The sequence below is a fragment of the Pogoniulus pusillus genome, chromosome 8, assembly GCF_015220805.1.
Source record: "Pogoniulus pusillus isolate bPogPus1 chromosome 8, bPogPus1.pri, whole genome shotgun sequence".
In the NCBI taxonomy this organism is placed as follows: Eukaryota; Metazoa; Chordata; class Aves; order Piciformes; family Lybiidae; genus Pogoniulus; species Pogoniulus pusillus.
The window spans coordinates 12,702,474-12,719,791 of NC_087271.1; the positions used below are offsets into that span (position 1 = coordinate 12,702,474).

The 17,318-nt window shown below is 45.1% G+C and overlaps 1 protein-coding gene across 3 annotated transcripts; it reads right to left on the minus strand.

The window, feature by feature from the left end:
* Nucleotides 1-6,471: 6,471 nt before the first annotated feature.
* On the minus strand, nt 6,472-16,414 carry GORAB (golgin, RAB6 interacting). 3 transcript variants are annotated; one of them, XM_064147280.1, is made up of 6 exons: nt 16,307-16,414; nt 15,098-15,446; nt 12,756-12,857; nt 10,588-10,728; nt 8,846-8,928; nt 7,912-7,999 (listed from the first exon to the last, which is right to left on the minus strand). In XM_064147280.1, exons 1-5 carry the CDS (start codon nt 16,368-16,370, stop codon nt 8,847-8,849), a joined length of 738 nt encoding a protein of 245 aa, XP_064003350.1. In that variant the 5' UTR covers nt 16,371-16,414; the 3' UTR covers nt 7,912-7,999; nt 8,846. The 3 variants fall into 3 exon arrangements, with proteins under 3 accessions (XP_064003349.1, XP_064003350.1, XP_064003352.1); XM_064147279.1 differs by lacking the exon at nt 8,846-8,928 and having other exon boundaries at nt 6,472-7,999; XM_064147282.1 differs by lacking the exons at nt 7,912-7,999; nt 8,846-8,928 and having other exon boundaries at nt 10,584-10,728.
* Between the last annotated feature and the right edge of the window lie 904 nt (nt 16,415-17,318).

A 17,318-nucleotide genomic window follows, 5' to 3' on the forward strand; every position in this document is an offset into this window, starting at 1 on the left:
ACACAGTAGGCAAAAAGCTAAGATTCCTGAGTGCAAGCATTTAGAGTGTAGCAGTGAATATCAGTAACTCCAAAGCCTGCAAGAAGTGGCAAGAACAGGAGGGACCTGGGCTTCTGAAACTGGCTGTGAGTTTAATCTTGCTGAGTTTTAGTTCCATGAATCAAAAGAACTTCCATTACCACCCTGTGCTCACCTACCTGCTCAGCCTAGTGGCTCTGAGCTCTGCTTGTTTTGCCTAGCCTGGAGGACAGATGGACCCATGAAGTTTCTTGGCAGCTGCTGGAAGAAGGAAGGGAAACTGGTAGAACAGAAGAGGAAAACGTATTGGTGGCTTGGGAAGGTTTGAGTAATGAAAGACTCCAGTGTTGCAGGCAGCTGGGGCAGAGGACAAGGACTAGGCCTTGAAAAGCAAACTGTGAGTCTTTCCTATGAAATGCAGACAGAGCTCTGTGGATGCCAAGGCCAGAAGGCAGCATCACAAGTGTCCAAATGCAGCTGCCAGGACATGGAAAGTATTTTCTGCTAACTTCTCAGGCTCTGCCAGCAGGAGTGTCACCCAGAAGAGACTCACAGAGGAACTGTCATTGACAATACCAGCTATGCTGAGCAAGCCCAGGAGTGAGACCCTGCCTGTTTGGCAGTGCTGGTTTCCTGCAGAACTGGTTAATGTCAGTGAGACTGATGAACACTCCGCAGTAGTTAGGAGATGAGATGGGGTGCCATGGAGAAAAGCCCATCACTAAATAGTTTGAATTGAGAGATGCAATAAGGAAAACAATTGGCATTTTAGCGGGGGGGGGGGGGGGGGGGGGGGGGGGGGGGGGGGGGGGGGGGGGGGGGGAAATCTGGAAGCAAGAAGAAAATCCTGCAGAGAACTAGGTATGGCTTTTTAAAACAGCTGCAAGATACTCTTCTTGGAGTACCACAGAAGCATGTTATAGAAATGCTGGAATAAACTTGGTTCTTTATAAGCACAGCCTCGTGGCAAATAACATTATCTTCTCTGCCATGAAGCTAACCATCAAAGCTTGGGATCAGCTACAGCTCACACAATAGCAGAGCCAAGGACACAACTTCTAGGACACCATCAGCACTACAGACAATGAAATATGCATGCATTGGCAACAGGAGTCATCACCTACGCAGCTACAGAAATACTCACGCGATGTAGTGTTTTGGGTGACATTCAGCAGTCTAATCTGGATCCAGATTTTGAAGCCTTGAAAAAGGTGATGGTTGAATTGGATTAACCCTTGGGACACAGGATCTGTCTACACTGGAGCAGGAAAAGTGACTCAAGCCTGCAAAGACACAGCTGTTTCACCCTTCCTAGCTCCTGCTGTAAAGGCAGTGAGTATACTCAGCACAGATTCCAACACAGGCTCACAACTTGGGCCTCCAATGAGCTCATTGAGTGTGCTGCCCAAATGAACAACCTGAGGGACAGCCAATTTACGACTTTACAACCATACCATATGCAGTCAACAAAAACTTCTGGGGTACAAGGCTGTGGTTGCACAAAGGATTATCCTTCCACATAGAGAAAGGAAGGCAGCAAGATAGCATGGCTTGCTGAGATCCCATCTACAGGATACTCAGAGTATCTAGCTCCAACCTTTAGCGAAGGAGTCACATCAACAGTGAGTTGCTGTTATCTGCTGCCTAGGAATGACTCCCCAGGGCTCTCCATCTTTTCAGCTCTACTGGAGACAGTGGTTCACAGCTATGTGGAGGTAATGATCAAGAGGTCATCTGTCTTCTCTTTCTGGACCTTATGACTGCAGCACAGCCAGGGCCTCACTTGATATCAAGACTAGCAAGACACCTTATGACATTGTTAAGCTTGAAGTTCATGAAGTGACTCTATCCTTTGTTCTACTGTCTCCCTTACTGGCTCTTTGAAGGAGAAAGCTGTGTATACGAAACAACTCAGGGGAGTCCCCTTCAGGGATCTGGACACTAGTGCAGAAGTAACACAAGGTCAGCAGTGAGGCATTTGGAGCTGCTCCCGATGAGTGTCAGAGAGATCTTGCCTGCTGCTGTTCTGTTAGAAACCCGCTGCAGCGCTTAAGAGTTTCCAAGACACAGTGAGTTCAGGGGAACACCTTCCCAACAAATGAGCTTGGGCTCAGTTTAGATCTGCGTCATCAGAAAATGTCTGTAAAGCAGAACAAAGACCTTTTATTGCATGCCACAGTGCAGAGATGCATCAGAGAGATGTTTGAAGGGTCAGATCTGGGGCTGATAACAAGAACATGAGAGAATCACACCAGATGATCATATGTTCAGATACATCACTAGCACTACCCACTGCTTCAGAAAAAAAAACAAGAAACCTTGCATGGAGAAAGTCAGACAGCCCCATCAATGATCTCTGGAGGTCCCTTCCAACCGCTAATGTTCTGTGATTCTGTGACTAATTTGTGATCCATGGTTCACTTTTATTACCTACAAAGCAATTATGATTGGTTTAGGTGTTTTTATCTCACTCAGGTCCAACACTTGAAACCAAGACTCTAGGAAGACCACAGCTTCAGCCCGTGCATGGTCTGGGTGAACACTGATTCTGGTCCTTCCTTCATCCATCTTGCCACATCCTCCCCTATTCTGCAAAATGCCAGAGAATGATGAGGTGTCTCTAGTACTGCAGCTTGCACGGTGGATGATTTATATCCACTTCAAAGGCACCACAAGGCACAAAAAAGGGTTCTTCAAGCTCTTAGGGTTTTGTTCTTTGCTGTGAGGCACCTCCAAGCTCTCCATCAAAGGACTGTGCTGAACTGGGCTTGCATGACAACCCATCCTATCTCAGTCATCCAGCAGTGTCCAGAACACGTGGTGCAGCCCTGGGAAAGGGAGTCACACATTTGCTACCCACCCAGCTCTAGAATACAAACACAGCACCTGTCCCATCTCCCTCTTCATGCTCTCCAGTCCCAGATACCACACTGAAAGGCACCCCTAGTGCTGCTAGACTTTCTGCACTCACGCCACTATCTATGACTGCCTACTCAGTAGGACACTGTCCCCTTTCTCTGGAGGACAGTGTGGCAAAGGGTGCTGAGACCATTAGATCTCACCACACATGAGGGCTGCTTTACTTACTGCAAAAGCGCAGTTTCTCCCAGTTCTCACCTCTCACACACATGTGCCAGGTGTGAAAACCAGTTCAGACATTAAAAGCCACTGCTCAGCTCTCACAGGCTGGAAAAATAAAATCACTGGCTGATCAGCCAAACGAGCAGGTGGGAGTGGTATGGACAGAGGCAGGAAAGACAAGGTACTAAACCTGCCCAGTGCTCCCAAGTGGCTCGTTATGCTGATTTATGTTTAGCTAATTGAGAAAATGACTTTAACTACACAATCCAGGCCCTAATTCAGAAAGGCTCAAGCTTTTTGTGTCTCTACCTGTGCCTTAAAAGGCATGATTTAAACCCTGTAACTAACAGGCTAACACATGCAAGGATTTGAAGGATCTGATGTCCTATCAGGCCAAGGGGGTGAGGCTTGGCTAACTTCTCTCATTACTTGGTCTTTCCCCACTCAGTATAGTTTGGCTGCTGGGACGTAAATCAGGGGAATGATGAAGGAAACCAGTCCCGTGCCGTGCCCCATCAAAAGAACCAACACTTGCTTTAATAGGACCATGCAGACAAGCCTAAATAGGGCACTTAACAAGCACGTGGTTTCCAGCCCACAACTTGGTACCCTGGTTGCATTGCCACTGGCAAAACTCTTTGTTCCTTGCACATCACACCTGCCAGTATCCACAGACTTAAAGGGTCACGATCTAAGGCCAGGTGTTGAAGATAAAATTTTTGGGTGGAATCAGGCATGCAGAAATGTTTTACCTTGCTCTCAGCAACTGCTTGAATCCTTGTACACAGCTACAGCCTGCACAAGAGTGGAGCACAGAGAGTCAAGACACCATGTCTACACAGAAGCAGCAAACTCAGGCCAGGACCCACACATGCTCATAGATCCCAGATCAAAGATGCTCATACATGGGGCATCTGGTGAAGGACTAGGCTTCAGGCTAGGGCAGCCCATATCACAGGGCTTTTGATCCAAGTTTGAGCCTTGACAAAGAGGTGCTAAGAACAGGAAGGCTATAGATCTTACTGTCCTAAGCAGAAAATAGAGAAGAGAGAGAATCCCACCATAGGAGACAATTTGATAAAAGTTCTGCTCCTTTCTTTGGATCCAGAACTTCCCAGAACAGGATAATGTCCCGTAAGAGGCCCTTCTAGCATGCTCCTAATATAGCCAGTCAGGAATCACAGCACCTTCAACCACAAGGCCAGTCACTACTTTTCACTTTTTAAAGTTTTTCCCCATTTTGCATTGAAACCAATGGGATGCAGGCTCAAAGGGAAGACTCCACTGCATCACAGCAGGTATAAGAAGAATGGCTAATGGAGAACTTGAGTCTCTACCCAAACAACCTTAAGCTGAAACCTTGAGAGCCCAACTTTATCTGGCTGGATACACAATCAGACTGAGGACTGTCCAAGTGTTTTACACCATGCACAAGACATCCATGGGAACCCTAGGCTGAGCCATGACCATCTGTATTCATTTAAACATTTCTTGACAGAAGAGGGAGTGTTAGTCCCTACATTCTGGCCAAACTGCAACATGGGCAATTACATTATGCTTTGTTAACATTCTCACAGTTGCCACAGAGGAACCCAAGTCCTCTGTGATGAGGCCTGCAGTGTGACTGTCAAACATCACACACTGCTTTACTTTCTCTGCGATGGCTGCTCAACCCCAGCACACTTCATATTCAGACTGCTACCTTTGCAAGAGGCTCTTACTGAAAAACCTGACCTGATTTATGCTGAACTTGTCATTTTTCCTTTTCTATGAAGAGACACAACACGATGGCTGAGCAGACAGCACACCTGTCTTCCATGCACTCCAGTGACAGCAGAGCCCAGTGCTGCAAGACCCACCAGCTACTACAAAGGTAGAAATGGCTTTTGCCTGAAGAGCTTCAATTTCAACTTTTTTTTTCCCTTCAAGCAAAAATAAGGGGGGGGAAAAAGAAACCAAACCAAGTCTTTTGTTGCACCAAAATCATTTCCTAGCATTTCTGACCAGCACACATGTTGTTACAATTACGACTGGACTGCTTGGCTCCGGCATAGGGGAATGTTAAACCAGCACACTGGCACCCATCAAAACATTTGTGAACTTCCAAAGTGGAACTGACACCATGGTAGTGGTTTATGTCACACGTCACAGAAAGGCTTCATAACTCACATCAAACAAGTTAACTCATGAGCTCCCTGTCTAGAGAGAGGGAGAGAGGACAAATGCTACACTGCTTATTGGTATTGCACATGGTTGTTTCACGTGGCTTCCAGCCAGCACACTTCACTTTGCAAGCTCAGAAGTTAAAGACAGATAGAACTGGCCAGAACTTCGACGAGAGACTTGTAAGAGAACAGAAACTGCTGATTCCAACAGCAGCATTTTCCCCAGCAGGCAGAAATAGCACCAGCACTACCAAGTTTTCTCCCCTTTTAAATAATTCTAAGTAATGTGTGGATATAAACTTACTCCCTTCTGGAAACTCATACTCTTAAGGAGTTGTCAAAAAGAACTTCGGACTTAAATTCTTTGCCTTTTTTTTTATCTGAGGAGTTCAAACAATAACCTTGGCTGTGACAACAAGGTGCAATCAGTAGGACTATTTTAGCATGCTAAAGAACCACAAATTCTATGCAAAATGCTATCTATGTGCTTCCTGTAAATACCATGACAATTCTAGTCTTCTGTCAGACACTCTCCTGCATGTCCCATGATGAACTGAATAAAACTGTAATGAGGAACAGACCTTACTCACAAGAACTTAGAATCTTTTAAGGAGCAACTGGGGACAGCTGCAGGAGATGGAAACAAGAATGGTACAATTAAATTATTATTGCACTTACTGGTATCCAGTTTTGAAAACCACCATCAGGTTGCAACAAGCTGTTCTGCAACTGCAGACAGAGCAAAGGCTGTCAGCCACCGTGTTGTCACAACACATGCACATCTTCAGCTTTTAGGCCAGATCTTCCAGCAAAATCACCAGGAATGCAGCATGCTGGCAACACAGCACACTGCCTATCTATCTCCAATGCTACTTTGGAGTCCTCTAATTTCAGTCAGTCCTGATTGAGTGGCTTCTCTAGGAAACAGATTTTCCCTCTTTCTCCTGTGTATGGGAGGCATCAGAAGGGATTTTCCACTGCTGCCTTGGGCCATGGCTAGTTGAAAAGATTCCTGCCAAGCTGTATCCTGCCGTGTCTTTGCTTCATACATGTCTGTATTTTGGAACAGCCTTTTTTGAGGTTTTGCTTTCACACAGTGGAAAGCTGCCAGAAGACATATCTGATTCTGTCATTTATCACCTCCTGTGGAAAAACAGCCTCAGACACGTGTCAACATCAGGTATCACAACTGAATGTAAACACACCGTGCAGAAGATGTACTGATTTATTAGGAGAATAAAAATGAAATGTAGTGATGTGGTTTTCCACTGTTAAAGCCACAGGGACAATCAACATCCCATTTATAGACTTTGATGTTGTCATTCAATAACTCATTCATAAACTGTGACTGACAGGCCCAGGTCAGGTACTGCAGACACCATCTCCACGGTGGAAGCAGCCTTCCTTTGTTGCAGAGCAGGTAACTGTGGAGGCAGTCCCCAAGGTTTGCAGCTGCAGCGAGTCCACGGGAGGTTTTCCTATGTTCTCTTTTAATTCCTGAGACTCTCTCCACCTGGAATAGCTTTTAAAGCCTTTCAACAGCAACAGAGCAAACCAGCTGAACTTCTTGTGGGGTACAAACCTGCTCTTCAGGCAAGAAAATGCACTGAATACAATGCAAAAAAATAGCTGACTGCAAATATACTATAAGGATTATCCATTACAATATCCCTGGCTAATTACTGATATAGCATTAGCTGAAAGAAATAGGCAAAGTGGGGAATGGGGAATATTACAACTGACTTTGAAATTTGCTTCATTAAGCAAATTTCATTTAAATCAGGTACAGGAAAAAGAAATCAGCTACAAAGACAATTAAAGTAAGCACTTGGGTTTCCCAGATTAAAAACTGTTGAAAACTAAATCCCTTGTGGATACAAAGGAAGACAAACATCCTACTGCAGCTGTTAGGGGACAGAACATGTTCAGAAGCAGACCAGGTTGTGGTGTTTTCTCCTGTAGATAGGAATCACTGCTTGGACCAGTTATCTGAAAGCCTTTGGAAAAAACTTTTACTGTTGGCTTTCAAATATCCTCTTTCAGGAAGGCACAAAGGCCTATGAAGAGCTGGATGTTAGAACATGAATTTAAACCAGAATGATGATGAAAGATGGGTAACTCCAAATGGGAACCTTTTGGTTTTAACACTTAAAAACAGTATTAAAAGATAGTTAAGTGCATATAATAAGCACTGCAGAAGCCCAGATACAGCATACAGCACACAAGCCCACAGTGTATCATAACCAGCTGGCTTATCTGAGCATAGTAGTCATGTAGCAGAATGAGCTGGGGGGCTTCCTGGGGTCACATTTACTGCTTGAGTTTGGCTGTCCACACTGGAGAGGGATTTGGTACCAGAGTTTTGAGGCTGAACCAACTGTTCAGATGTAGAAATGTCATCATGGCTGGCATGCTCAGTCTCACACACTGCAGCACTGGGAGTGGGGCTTTCCTTAGCTGTCCCAGCGTGACTGTGTGACCGGCTGGCTTGTCTCCCTGCTTCTGCCTCCTGCTGCTGCAGCATCCGCTCCACCTCTATCTCAAGTTCCAGATTTTCCTCATCTGCCTCCACTTCCAGCTGCTGCATTAACTCTTCCAGCTTCCTGGCCTTGCGGAGTTCATTCTGCTGTATGATGGTGCACAGGTGCTCCGTCAGGTGCTCCTTAATCTCTGTCTTGTGCTGGAGGTCCAGCTTGGCTGCCACGTACTCCGACTCAGCCTTGTCATACCGCTTCCTGCAAAACCATCAGCATTCATGGAGGGTTAATTCTCATTGCATTCCACAATTTCACACACAAATGGGTACAAGCATCCCCGAAACGCAACGTGCCCTGCAATGCATTATGCCAGGTAGTCATGACATGCTGCCACATTAGAAAAAGGGAAGAAAATAAGTGTGAATTGATGAAATCTTTTCCTCCTGACACTTTACGTTCCACTACTGCTGTATTCCAAGAGTTCATTTGCTCATTTGAAATCTACAGGTCGAACAACAAGCAAACATTTTGACTGCCTGTTTTATAAGATGCATCACTAGCAGCAGAATCAGAACTTGTAGTGCTTTCACACTTCGAATGAACACCTGCCAAGTGAGCTGAAACACTGCAAACCAGCTTTGTGTTTCTTTTAATCCAACCATCCACCCAACAGATATGGAGGTTACAATGGTGCCAGACACATTTACACTTGGATCTGCTCTCTAAGTGCTCTCTTCTGGCCACCCATAGCTATGTTCAGAAAACCATGAGCTGCACAGCATATGACATCAATAGTGAGCACAACTTTGGTGTGGCAACAGATGTAGAGTTTTATTGTAAGCACCCCCTTGACACACACCTCCTGCCAATTTGCACTTCCTGCCATGACAAATACAATAAAAAGGAAATATTCAAAATATTTATTGAGGTTAACACATCTGGGATCCTCAGAACTTAATGGTTGGCATCCACATTAGTGATGCATCTTCCATCGCATTCAGTGAATCTGTATATTAATTCTGATTAGATATGAAGACAGATGCAATCTTGATCTTCATGAAAGGGAATATGCAAAACCTTTTGCAAAATGACTATGTAACATACCTTAGAGAGCACTCATAAAACTAGTACTAGTGAAGTGGTTGAATAAAGATTCCAGCTGGTTTAGAACAGCAGATTTCAAATATCTGGTTAAAGAAAGTAACAGAAAGAGAGGAAAGATCTTTGCTTAGGAAAGCAGAAGAAAATAAGACAAACATTCCCAAATATATCCTTTTCTATAATAATTACAAAACTTTGTCTGCAGTGGGCAGAAGATGTCTGTTTACATTTCCCTCACAAAAAAAACAAAACAAAACAAACAAACAAACAAAGTAGTTAAGATTTCCCTGATCTGATATCTGAAACGAAAAAGATTAATGCCATTATGGAATCTTCTGCACAGTTAAATCTTTGGGATGAATTCATGCATATTCTTCATATCACATTGACAATAATTCCATTCTACAGCAACTGTCAGATGGCCCTAACTATGTAAGTGTTCAAAACTATGTAATATTGCAGTTTTTGACTCAATGAAATTATTTTAAACAAGGCAAGAGCTAAGAAGAAAATGCTTAAAAAGACACCACTTTGAAGTAAATTGGCTCTGGCCCATAATGCATTAAAAACTACAATACTGAAAAGTATCTAACTTGCATTTCCAGATCCCTCCCTCACAAAAAAACAAAGACTTACAAAGGTCATGGAAGTCATTAAGTATTTTGTAAAGGCCGGATAGCATTCACTTCTGTTATCTTCACTTAAAAAGCGCTTTCCAAAGGTAAGAGCCGCTTGTGTTAGGCGTTCTTTTGACATTGAGCATGTCAAGAAGACACATCGTTTGGGAAGGAAATTTCTGGGAGCATTTAATGGCTTTAGAAACCAAACTTAAACATTGTAATGTTTTTCCTCTTGATATGAAATTCTGGATTCACAGGCACTCAGCTGCTGAAACTGTGGTGAATCTGAGAGATTTCAAATGATAATTACATAAAAGAAGTCCTTATTTTTCAGCTGTGGCTGCTGCTGCTATTTGTTTTAAGACTAATTACCATGTTTATTGGCCTGTGGTCAACATAGAGCAGAAGCCATAAGGAGAAATACATATTTAACACATTGAATCATGAACCAAAACCTCAACCAAACATTTCCATTTTATTAAATGGCTACATAAACATGCTGATGTTGATCTACTGATGTTGTGGCTTACCCACAGCTAATAGGGTGTTCCGATTAAATTCTTGCATTTAAGGAACTGATCAGAACCAGAGTGATTAAAGGCACATTGTGAAGGGTGAAAGCTTGCGTTTTTCTTCAATTTTTGGTGTCATTTCCAAAAGCACTTCAACAACATTATGTGTTTTAAGCTTAATTGGTCCCATTGATTCCAACAGGACCAGAGCTGTCATCAACAAGTTTTCCTGAAAAAGGACTTTCACTTCAGGATTTAAAAAAACCCCAAAACTCTTTCCCCCTGAGAAGAAATAAACAACCTTGAAACAATAAAGAAGGGCTTATGGACATCTGCACAGTTAAAGCAGTAAGTATGTCTCATGACAGCAGCAAGCTGGAAAGCACAGCCTGCAGTCAGAAAGCCTACTTCAGTGTTCTGAGTCCAAGGGAAAAATTAGGAAATAAAAAGCACACTTTTACCTCAAGATTTCAAAGCCCCCCAGACTGTGAGTGCTTTAACTACACATTATTATAATGACAGAACTCAATTACTGTTTTGGTGACAGGAAACAGCATTTTCTCCCTCCACTCAGGCAAGGCTGTTCCCTCCTCCCTCCCTGCCTAGCACTTACCGGGCATAGGAGTAGTCCAAGCTGGCCTGATCAATGCGGTTGCGCAGGATGCCAATGTCAGCAGACACCATGTCATCTAGAGCTTGCAACTCCTTCTGAATCCTTTTGAGTTTCACTGTTTCAGCTTGAGTTCTTTTGGACCTGCAAAAGGAAGATGCCTTTTTTTTTTTCCCTTTTCTCTTCAAGCCTCCCTTCTTGACATAATGGGTCCCATTTCATCTGCAAAGCAACTAACTTCTTTAAGAGCTATTCATAAGGTTTCTCCTTTATGGTTTAAGACTTTTGATCTTTTTTTTTAATATCCACAGGGATCTAAAATGCCTGCTATTAAAGGTCTACAGCAAAATTACGTAATGACTATAATCAAAGTGCCTAAAATGGATTGTGTTTCTTCACTGTGGAAACACACAAGAAGCTGCTGTATCTAAGTAGTTCTCAGTGTAAGGAAACAGGAAATAGCTTGGGGGGGGAGAGAAAGGGGGAAGGGTATTTAGCCCTGCAAATATCCCCTTTCAAAGAAACCCAGTTAGTAGGGGCCAGAAAGTCACCTAACCTAAGCTTGATTTCCATTTTGTACAATTATTCCCCAAAGGCCTACTCAGATCCCAATGAAGTCAATGGAAAATTTTACATCAAACACAAAGGATTTCAATCAAGCCTTATGTAATGTTTTTCAACTCAGTCTATTTGTTCCTAAATTCTGAAAACTAAACGTTGCTAAGGGCAGCAGGTTTTGATGGATTTCCCTCCTAAGCAAGCTAACTTTCAACAAGCTTTTACACCAGGTCACTTTGCTGTCATTCATCACCACCAGCAAATCCACACTCTTCAGCTACTGCTGTACACCCCAATGCACTTGAAAGCAAGACTAAATGTGCAGGCACTCACATCATCTCTCTTCAGACCACCTGGTGCAGGTGGAGAGAAACAGTCATCCTGTAGGTTTGAATGTAGCCTTAAGAAGGCCCTTGAATACCAGATGTAACTCCCTAGCTGTTACCTTCCAAATCCTCCTCTCCTCATGCTCTGCCTCCAGGAGGAAGAAGCCAGCCTGGTGATCACACCCACATTTGCTGTCCTACAGTAACTCGGAAGAAATGTGCTTGTGTTTTATCTCTGCTTGGCAAAGGCAAGCAAAATCTGCAGAACCTCAAAGAGAATCTTCTGCACAGTAGTGGCTTACGTTCACCTAAACTACCCAAGAGATTTTCTCGTCAGAATGCATCATGTCTGGGAGAGCACTGTGAGCCTGAAAGCTTCCTTCCCTCACACAGTGTTACCAGATGCTTCAATATTCTTTACAAACCTTGCCTTCCCCTCCAGTCTTAAACTAGTTCAGTGGACAACACTGTAGAACATCTTAAAGCTGAGTCACCTGAAGAGCAAGAGCTAACAACTGTGAGAACATGTGCATAGTTATAACTCCTAAGCCACCAGTGGTACAATGGTACCTTCTTAAGGCTTATTGTCTTCTCTTTCAACACTTCACGTACCGGTAACAGAGAGTCAAAAGCCCAAGCAGAAACAGCTATGGTTCTTAGAGTGCTGGGCCATCTCACTTAAATTATGGTGTTATCTAGAAAGGTTGGACCAGGTGCCTTCCAACCTGGCATTCTACAATTCTATGATAGTTACCCTTCAAAGCTTAGGAATCAAATACTCTCCTTAAATCCAGTGAAAACAAATTAAGAACAGAACAGGGACAGGCATTTGAGTACTCTAACTTCCAAACACAGAATCACAGAAATACTCAGGTTGGAAAAGCCCTTCAGGATCACCAAGTCCAACTGATATCCCTACTCTACAAGGTAAATCCTAAACTATATCCCCAGGCACCACATCCAAACAGCTTTTAAACACATCCAGGGTTGGTGACTCAACCACCTTCCTGAATATGCCTTTGCTAACAAGCAGAAGGACTTCAGCTAATCCTTGAACTGCATAATAACTTTTCCATCTGTGCACAGAGCTGCAGCTTTGGAAGTGTGAAAAGCTTCAGCACAGCTTCTTAGCCAGCACTTGTCATCAAAGGGAAATGTCAGTCACAGCTGCTTACTTGCAGAGCAGCACATACACAGCACAGAGGAGAGGAAAAAGTAGGACTTTAACAGAAGACATGCAACTGGTTGCAGATAGAAGCAATCTCTTCCTACAACACAGCCCCTTACCTCTCAGCAATGGCTTTGGCCAGGAGTGCCTTCTTGCGTTTATTCTTCTCTTCTATCAGCCGCTGCTCTTGCTGGAGAATTTCCCATCGTGATTTCTCTTGCCTGCTCATTGACCAGAAGATCAAAATTAATAGAAAATGCCTTTCTCTCCCTGTCCCCCAGATAAAATAAATATTTGCCTTCATATTTCCTGCAGCAAACTAAAAAAGTCAAAGGAATAATAAACAGGTTTCAGTTCTGAGGAAAGAAGAATCATCTTCAAGAAGTCATTTAGACCAGTATAGCATTTCCAGATGACATCTACTGATCAGAACAAAAAATCTTCCCAAGCAAGCTCTGCTGGCAGAAAGAGCATACAGCACTTTTTCAGATATGGATGGAATTTTTCATTTAAATGATGTGCTTCCCTACTAGGTAGAAGCAGTTTCAACTTTCTTACCGGCTGCTACGAGCCACCATCTGCTCGGTCTGCCAACATAGCCTCTTTTTTGGACATTTTTTTTCCCCATAAAACAGATCCTTTCACAGGTTTGCTTTATGATACATGTAATTAAATTGATGCGAATGAAAGGCTGGTAAAAGTTACAATGAAAATGAGCAACAAGGAGAAACAAGAACCCACTTTTGCCAGCAGGGAAACAGTTCTTTGGATTCCATTTCCCCTACTAAAAGATACAGCCAGCCCCAAAGAATGGAAAGCAAGTTTTCAGGTGAGAGGGAACAAACTGTATCAACACAACTGGGCAGGACTAAAGAGAAACAAAAACTGATTTGCTGCTTTTCCACCCTACTGTGCTCTTCATACTCTCTCTCAAGAAGTCTCAGCTTAAAAAGTAACTTGGCAATGCGAAGATTAGCAATCATTTCTGAACACGAGGATTTCTTCAGGCTTCTCCTCATCACCCCATCCCTAAAACCTCACATAGAGAAGTACTTTTAGTCAGATCTAAATTCAAATGCATGAGATATGACAAATTTAGCAGACTTTTTTTGGGGGGTGGGAGGGAGATTGTTGCAGCTAAATGTCATTCACTTCCCACAGAGTTAAAAACTCTACAAAGCTTCAGTTGTCTTCTCCCTAGTCAAACAGTGTCTGTATTTTCACCATCAGGAAAAAGCTGAACAGCCAGCACTACTGCTGAGGTGGGCCCACACAAGGAATTTGGTAATGCTCTTCAAAGTTATGTTGTTCTGGTGAAGGGACAACTATCTGCAGAGCTGGGCAGGTAAATGGCAGGCAGCATGTCCAGCAGTGGCAGTCTCTCAAGGCATATCTCACCCAAAGGAAAACTCATGGACTCTTTTGAGTTTTGAATTCAAGAGAAGACAGTTGCTGCATCCATGCACAAGTGCTGCTGACTGCCCTGCCTCTCCAGTAGGATGCACCTTCAATCATCTCCGAGATCCTACAGGCTTGGCACATTACACTGGAAAAGCTGATGATGATCCCTGTTTTGGGGAGATAAAAATGATGCATGGAACTTTGGTGGCTACCTAGTGTTTGGTGATTATGTTGGGCAGAAAAGCGTGGACCTGCACAGGAACTCAAGCAACTGCCCCTCACAGTTTGCTTTGGCCACTATGGAAAAGCAGGAAAATTGGCATTTGGACACAGACAGCAAAACAAATGTGAACAGGTAAAAGAAAGTAATATGTTGTATTGAAAACACCTGCCCTCTCTAGCATTGACAGCAGCTTCCTTTTATAGGCTACCATCTGAATTGTGGATGACAAACTGAGCGACTGCACATTCAGTCAGACTCCCAGAGTGATGTTCAGTACTTTTTCCTGTCTCTCTCACATGCATCAGTTTGGTGCTTCAGATGGAGACAGGAACCCCACCTCAGGCTCAAGCACAGGGTGAGAGTCTTGAAATTGGTCTCATCTTGAATCACAGAGAACTGCTTAAATTTAACATCTTGCCTCCTTACCAACACTTTTGGGCATTAAAAAATCTGGAGCAATCTCATAAAAGAGAACAAAAAGATACACAAACTACAGCATATCTACTCCTCAAAAGGCTTTGTTGTGGCTGCTGGCTTGTCTACACAGCACGACTGTCCTACACCTTGGGTGCTCTATGAGGTACAGTCCTGATACCACAGGAAATTATTTGAAGACAGCAGAATGCATGTCTGCATTGCCTACCCTATGGAATTTGGTCCTGACTCAGGTCTAAACTAGCTAGAGATTTAAAAAAAAAAAAAAAAGCTGCTCATCAGAGGAAGCAAACACAATCTTTAAAGGCCTCCTATTAGATACAGGGAAGTCCACTTCACAACACAAGAATAAATCAATGTAGAATAACAAAACCCACACCCTGATTTTACCAACTTACTAACAATTCCACTTTCTTTTTCTCCACTTTGGAGTTTGCTTTTGCAGGGCAGGTCTGGGCACTGGCATTGCCATTACAGGGATCTACTGATGCCACTCCCTTCTGCTGGTCTCGGCTGTCACTTTGCCTGCGATCTCCTGATGAAGAAGGTTGAGGTGGTGGCACAGGCTGCTGTGGGTGACAAGGCTTGGTGTTTGGTACAGAAAGCAGCTGCTCAGGTGGAAGAGAGGCTGCTCCACCCTGTAGTCCCAGTTTCTGACATTGTTGCTGGAGGGCTTTTTCTCGTAGCAATTGCTTCCGAGTCTTATTCACAGTGTGACGGTGATGCTGCTGCTCCAAGGGTTCATACAAATCTGTCAGTGGATGAGAGACAGAAACAGGATTAAACCCAAATCTTAAGATCTAAGACAGACTCTGTGAATTAGCTTTTCTAGGCAAGCAAACTAGTGCAAAATGAACATCAGGAAAAGACGTGACAGGGTGTAAACGGAAGACAATGTGGGGGAAATCCCAGGAACCTGGAAATGTTTTCTTAGTCTAACTGTCAGGACTTTTGAAAGATTCAATTCAAAACTAGGAAAGCAAGGAATAAAGGACCTGGATTGCAAGACTGAAAGAGGAGCCATAGGTAGAAGTCAGGCAACTCTTGCAGCAATCATGGAAAGAGATCTAGCGCTAAAGAAGAGTCTCAGGGCAATCTGGTGGGCAGACACGAAATGTATAAAGTGAAGAATGTGGAAGAATAAGGTGATGGCTGTGCAAAGAGGAGCCTGGGAGATGAGCGTGGTAGTGGACAGGCTGATGTGGGTGCAGGACAAGGAGTTGAAGAGTCTGGAAATGTGACAGAGGTTGCGGGTGAAGACACAGCGGGCTGGACGGGAGATTGAGAGAAGCAGTAAGAGATGGGCCTGGATGCGAGAGGCCAGGGGACAAGAAGGAGAAGCTGCCTGGAGAAACTGAGCTGTATGGCGCAGGGATGGACTGGATGAGCTGAGGGGACGGACAGAGGTGTGGCCGCAGGGCACTGAGCGGAAGGGAAGGCTGAGAGGAAGAGGGGAGGCAGGTGCAGTTGCGGAGGCTGACAGAGTGCTGAGGGCCCGGAGGCTTTTCAGCGCCTCTCCCGGCCCCGCTGTCTCCTGCTAACCGGGGCAGACGCCGCGGTCGGCCCGCTCTCGAGCCTCGGCCCCCGCCAGAGCCCGGTCGCGGTCCGTACCTGGGTGCTGATCCCGCAAGTGCCGGAGCTCCTCCTGTGAGAAGCCAGACCAGGTGTCGGCCATGGCGCTTCCTCCTTCCGCTGACGGGACACGGCAGCCGTTAGGGCCCGCGGCTGCCCCTAAGGTGCCGTCCGCTCGCCGCAGGCGAACGCCGCGGACAGCCCCGGCCGGCAGCGTCGGGGGCCTCGCGTCTGCCGGCAGCGCGGCGGTGGGGCGGGGAAGGAGGCGGCCTGGGCCGGCGGGAGGAGAGGGCTGCGGTCGGGGGCTCCGGGCAAGGCAGAGCTGGGCCAGCCCCCGGCGGAGCCGCCGGCCTGCGGAGGTGACAGGGCCCGCATGCCGCTGGCCGGCAGGGCTGCCTCAGGCTCTCAGCGAGCGGGCAGACCTAGCGTGCCCATCGAGCAGTCATAGCCGCCGTGCGCCCGGCGCAGCACAGCACAGATGCTGCAGGGAGATCTGGTGGTGCTTAGTGCTGCTGCGCGCTTGTGCGGCTCGACTGTGCCCAGTACCCTGCGTGGGGCACGTCCCGGGAGCTCCTGACAATGTAATGCCACGGAGAGCTCGGGGAATCCCAACATAAAGGCGGAAGAGAAGCCGCTCAGATAAGCATCACCGCAACCCCCTGGTCAGTTGTAATCTGTGATTAGGTATAAGCAGGTGAGGTGCCTGAGCAGCATGTCTTTGAGGCTTGTACAGAAGGAGCTATGAGGCAAGGCCATCTGCAGGTCTAGGTGCTGATGTGTTTTAATAAATGACAGTGATGTTGCTGCGAGGAAATCTGCTATGAAAATGAATATTTTGCCCGTACTGATGACTGTGAAAGTCTGCTGCACCATTGTTCACAAGGATACACTCGCATTCTTCCATCCTTCAGTATAAACTGATCAGATCCTGCAGTACACAGCAATATCCCCCTAGTAGCCATTAAAAACGAGTGTTATTTCCATACAGCTCTTGTGGCTACTTTAAGCCTGTCACAAGTCCCACTGAAGAGCTGACCTCCCACTGGGAAAA